The sequence below is a fragment of the Zingiber officinale genome, chromosome 4A (genome assembly GCF_018446385.1).
Source record: "Zingiber officinale cultivar Zhangliang chromosome 4A, Zo_v1.1, whole genome shotgun sequence".
NCBI lineage: Eukaryota > Viridiplantae > Streptophyta > Magnoliopsida > Zingiberales > Zingiberaceae > Zingiber > Zingiber officinale.
The window spans coordinates 154,694,832-154,700,044 of NC_055992.1; the positions used below are offsets into that span (position 1 = coordinate 154,694,832).

The 5,213-nt window shown below is 39.5% G+C and overlaps 1 protein-coding gene across 1 annotated transcript; it reads left to right on the forward strand.

Annotated features, from left to right (window-relative positions):
• The first annotated feature begins 342 nt into the window (after positions 1-342).
• Positions 343-3,890, forward strand: LOC121973815 (ent-kaurenoic acid oxidase 1-like). The gene is made up of 8 exons (XM_042525167.1): positions 343-643; positions 2,100-2,577; positions 2,655-2,918; positions 2,990-3,079; positions 3,161-3,239; positions 3,305-3,411; positions 3,490-3,611; positions 3,729-3,890. The coding sequence occupies exons 1-8, from the start codon at positions 396-398 to the stop codon at positions 3,820-3,822; spliced, it is 1,482 nt and encodes a 493-aa protein (XP_042381101.1). The 5' UTR covers positions 343-395; the 3' UTR covers positions 3,823-3,890.
• The last annotated feature ends 1,323 nt before the right edge of the window (positions 3,891-5,213 follow it).

Sequence of the window (5,213 nt, forward strand, 5' to 3'; positions counted from 1 at the left end):
TAAGAGATATTATGAAGATAAAATATATGATTTGTCTTTTGACTGTTTTAGAAAATGAGCGTTTTTCGTCTAAATGTTAACATTATTTATAACAAAAATATGTAATTACAATTAGGTCCACCTCTAAATATGTAATAGAATGGAACGTTATCTAATTTAGTCAAGCGACACCTAGATTATAGGGAAAAAAAATCGGAATAGAAAATTAAATTTACAAAAACACCATTCCTCCACTCCGCGACAAAAAAAATGCCTGATCCTTGTTGCCAGTCGTTTCCTCGCTTCTCCTCTCCCCCCTCTCTCTCTATAAATACAGCAGACGACACTGCGTCCATCGCCCCGCCCGCCATAGCTCCGCTGGAGGAAGAAAGAAGCGATATAGGGGCGCGAAGGCGATGGTGACGATGGGCGAGGCGTGGGAGTTTCTGCTGCTGCTGGCGGCCCTAACGGCGGCGCTATGGGCGGCCTTCGGCGGCGTGCGGGGACTGCACGCGTGGGCCTGGGAGCTCCGCCTCGGGGCTGTGGCTCGTAGCCACCTGCCGCCGGGTGACATGGGCTGGCCGTTCGTCGGCAACATGCTGGCCTTCCTCCGCGCTTTCAAATCCTCCGACCCCGATGACTTCGTCGCCTCCTTCTCCCGCCGGTCCTCCCTCTCTCTATCTCTTTCGTCTACGTGCCCCAGTTAATTTTTTTTTTTTTTTTTTGCCCCCAGGGGCTGGATCAGATGGTAAAGTGTTGGTCTGTTTGCCGAGCGTACGACGGTTCGAGAGTCACCAGCTGCAGCGAGGGATAATATCTCCGTCAATTGGTTTAAAGCCTCGAACGCCAACACTTTGCCATCCCAGCATTCACCCTGATTTACCTTCCTCCTACATTACCGGGGGGCCGGCGTAGGGGGCCGCCAGGGCGGCGGATCCGCCCTTTTGCCGACCGTTACTTTTTTTTTTATTTTTTTTTTTAGCCCCACGGGTTATCTGGAGCGGTTAGTGCGTAGAAGCTTGCCACTTGAGAGCGTGAGTTCGAATCGCGGGGTAGTAGCATAATTCCCTGGTCCCTGTGCACCTTTTCCTACTGCGCACTAACTTCTCCAACTACCATGATTTACCTCCCTCGTGAAGACCTTGGGCGTGGTGCGATGGGGTGCCGGGGGCGAGCAATATTGCCTTTTTGCCACTTGCCACTGTTACTTTTTTTTTTTTACTCCTCAAACAATTTGTTGTTCCTGTTCCATTTATCGAAGCAAAATTTCGGTTTGGATTTCATTTTTCTTCCCAAAATCATTTTTTTCACCTTTTCTGAATAAATAACTCAAAGGAGATGGAGACTGGGATTGGAACAGGAGTGTCAGTTGGCCTGGGAACTGTGATGGTCCTAGTACTGATAATTCAGTTTTTTTAAATTTTTTTGCTGAAAGACAAATTAGCTTTTGGTCCTAGTTAACCTTTTGGGGCCTCTGTTCATTGTTCTGATATGCCTATATGGTAAGGTTTTCTGTAAAAGAGTTACTAGCAGTCTTAGTTGGAGTAGTTGTTTTTTGATTGAATGTCTTTTGCTTTTATAGGCCTTGGTTTTATCGATTTCTGCTCGGTTTTACTCAGAGGTTGAAATAAGGAGAAGACACATTTAAGGACAAAGTACACGACACAAGTTATCGCCCGTCCAACCAAAGTCTAGTTTGTAGTTTGGCCTCTCATTCTTAACTTTGTTTGTTCCTTTGCATATTACTGATACTTCAGTTTCTTTTGCCGAAAGACAAATTAGCTTTTCGTCCTAGTTAACATTTTGGGGCTACTGTTCATTCTTCTGATATGTCTTTATAGTAAGGTTTTAGAAAAAAAAAAAAAAAAGTTACTAGCATTGATCAGTTTGTGGACCACAAGAAATCATCATCTTCATCTCCATCAAATTGTGTTTGTTCTGACTATTTGGAGGTAACTACATGAAAATCATTCCTTCATGGAACCAAACGATATAATACAGTGGCAAATCTATCGAATAGCGAAAAGAAGCAATGAATGCTTTTAAATCATGGTGTTCTTTGCGTGCTTGATAGGTATACATGAGAAATTATATATATAATTGTTAAGTTCTTGGTGCAGATATGGCGGCACTGGAATCTACAAGGCCTTCATGTTTGGAACTCCGACAATCATGGTCACAACTCCGGAATTGTGCAAACAGGTCTTGATGGATGATGATCACTTTGTGCCTGGATGGCCTAAAGCGACAAATGAGCTTGTCGGAAAGAAATCGTTCCTAGGCATCAGTGGCGAAGAACACAAGCGATTAAGAAGACTCACATCCAGCACTATAAATGGTTATGAAACACTTAGTACCTATCTCCCGTTCATAGAAAAGACAACAACATTGACTTTGGAAAGGTGGGCCAGTAAGGGATCGATCGAGTTCCTTACTGAGCTTCGGAGGTTGACATTTAGAGTCGTTATGAAAATATTTCTGTGCTCGGAAGATGAGATTCTTATCGAATCATTGGAAAGAGTTTACACTGACCTGAATTATGGAATCAGAGCTATGGCTATCAACATCCCTGGATTTGCTTACCACAAAGCATTGAAGGTACTTACCGATTCCCCATTTATCGCAAAATCAGTGAAACATCGGTTTATCTTTTTGTTCAAAATTGTTTCTGTTAGGCCAGGAGAACACTGGTGGCAGTTCTTCAGAATGTCCTCGATGAAAGAAAGGCTATGAGGAGAGCTAACCTCGCTTCGACAAAAAATGACACGATGGATAAGCTAATGGAAGTCGAAGATGAAAATGGTAGAAAATTGTCCGACGAAGAGATCATCGATGTACTAATTATGTACCTCAATGCTGGCCATGAATCATCCGGGCATATTTCCATGTGGGCAACTGTGTTTCTTCAAGAACATCCAGATGTTTTCGAGAAAGCAAAGGTACATAATATCGCACGATAACCGTTTGCTTGGCCTCTCACTCTGACAATGCAAATTGTGATACCTCGCAGTTAGAGCAAGAGGAAATACGAAGAAATATGCCACCTATGCAAAAAGGCCTAACACTGAAGGAGATCAGGAAGATGGAGTACCTTTCGAAGGTGCGAATACTATTAGTATCAACGATAATGCATCCATGACTTCGTCTTGACTACAAAATTCTTTCCTTGTTCTTCGTAAAGGTCATCGATGAGACGCTACGCATCATTAACATCTCATTTGTGGCTTTCCGGAAAGCAACAAAAGACACATATCTCAATGGTTTGTGTCCTTATAGAGCTACTAATCTCTTATCGTACGCAAAGTGAGCATTCAATAATTTGCAGGCTACTTGATACCCAAGGGATGGAGAATTCAGCTATGGTATCGAAATGTTAACATGGATCCTCAATCCTACCCCGAGCCTTACAAGTTCAACTCATCTAGATGGGACGTAAGTAGAACACTGATTTACTCGCTTTTGGGGGTCTCAATTATACATTGATGAAGTGTCCTGCTTCGAGTGTTCTAGGATTTTGTACCAAAAGCAGGGACTTTTCTTCCCTTCGGAGGAGGAAGCAGGTTGTGCCCGGGCAGAGATCTTGCCAGGATAGAGATATTGGTATTCCTGCACCATTTCCTTCTAGACTATCAGTGAGTTCTTCAACACTTCGGTTTGGGCTTTGAACATATTAGGAATCACAATATGATGAATCAATATATAATGCTGATTTTGATACTGCAATGCTTTTCTTCTGAATTAACTTGCAGGCTTGAAAGGCTAAATCCGAACTGCCATGTTCAATACTTGCCGATTCCTCGTCCAGTCGATAACTGTATGGCGAGAATTACAAGGATCAACTGAATGTCACTGATCTTTATGTACTATCTCGAAGCTAAGGATAATGTGAAAATATGTCACTGTCGAATAAAGCTTCAAATCTACTAGCGAAATTGGGAGGGGTGTTACCATGTTCGGTCTTGTCACGTTCCGGAGACCCGGAACGTAATTTTCATACATCAGGAGATACCTTCTCGGTGACATTATAATAAAAAGACCTACAAAGGCATATAAACATAGTAATCAAGAAATTCATCAAATTTATTTATTTATATCATTTTTTTCATAGAACGAAAACTATATGGATAAAATAACAAATGAAACAAAACAAAAATACTATGAAATAAAAATTACGGAATTAGCTAGTCAAGATCTCTAAACAATTATTTGTACCAGCTGAAATCAATTATAATATCAAGATAGTGCTAGTAAAATTGGAGGTCAAGAAAAATAACTAGTAAGTATAAAGTCTAATGGATAATCAGAAAATATGTGCATAATTTAATCTTATTTTAGAGGTTCAAGGAAGTAGAGTATTTTCAATTTATATAATCATCTAGCATGTTTATGTTGAAATATTTTTATGGATTCTAAAAAAATATTAATTAAATATTTCCTCGTTGAAATGGAATAGTCTAAACAGGCTTTTCCGTGACCTCATAATTGATCCCTTTAAACTCGTCATACGAGCTCCGAAAAATTCTTAGAAAATTTCTAAAATTTTTGGAAAAATCCCTTAAGGTTATATTTAGGTGTCGTATTTTACACAAAATTATCTCGATATTGCCTAAAAAAGATTCTTAAAACTACAGCAGAATAGATCTTCTATGGGCTTAAGGTGACGGTTTCATAATATTTCTCCTATGGGTCGCAAAAAAGTTTTGACACTGATCGGGCAAGATAACAATTATCCTACCGTCTAATTAATGAGAAGAGAGATTGGAGGACAAGGCAAGAAGAGAATTACCAAAAGAAAACTTTATTCAGAATATAAGATAATCCCTCAAATAGCTAAACAAACGTTTATATACACTCTAAACCCTAAAACTCAAAAAGAAAAGAAAACGTAATATATATACTTCGATTCATATTTTGTAAAAAGGAAAAGAATCCTACCATAAAAGGAAAATTCATAATAGAAAAATATTATTTAAACATGACACTTATAGAGACAATCCCTAACCCATAAATACTAGAAATATCCTAAATACCATAAAAATGGAAGTTACTAAAAATAATAAACAATATGTTCAGAGGCTCCGAAAAGGGCATAAATAGCTTTTTTTAGGCTCAAAACTTGGCAGCTATAGGTTTCCTATAACAAACATAAATCTTTAAATTCTACACTCGTGAGCACAAACAGAGTATGATTCTGAGTCCTGAGTCAAAAGTTATGACTCATTGAAGATTTTTTG

Coding starts and splice junctions, on each gene's coding strand:
- LOC121973815 (XM_042525167.1), top strand. CDS start 396: ATGGTGACGATGGGCGAGGCGTGGGAGTTTCTGCTGCTGCTGGCGGCC. Junction 644..2,099: donor GTCGCCTCCTTCTCCCGCCG/GTCCTCCCTCTC, acceptor TTCTTGGTGCAG/ATATGGCGGCACTGGAATCT. Junction 3,412..3,489: donor TCAACTCATCTAGATGGGAC/GTAAGTAGAACA, acceptor CGAGTGTTCTAG/GATTTTGTACCAAAAGCAGG.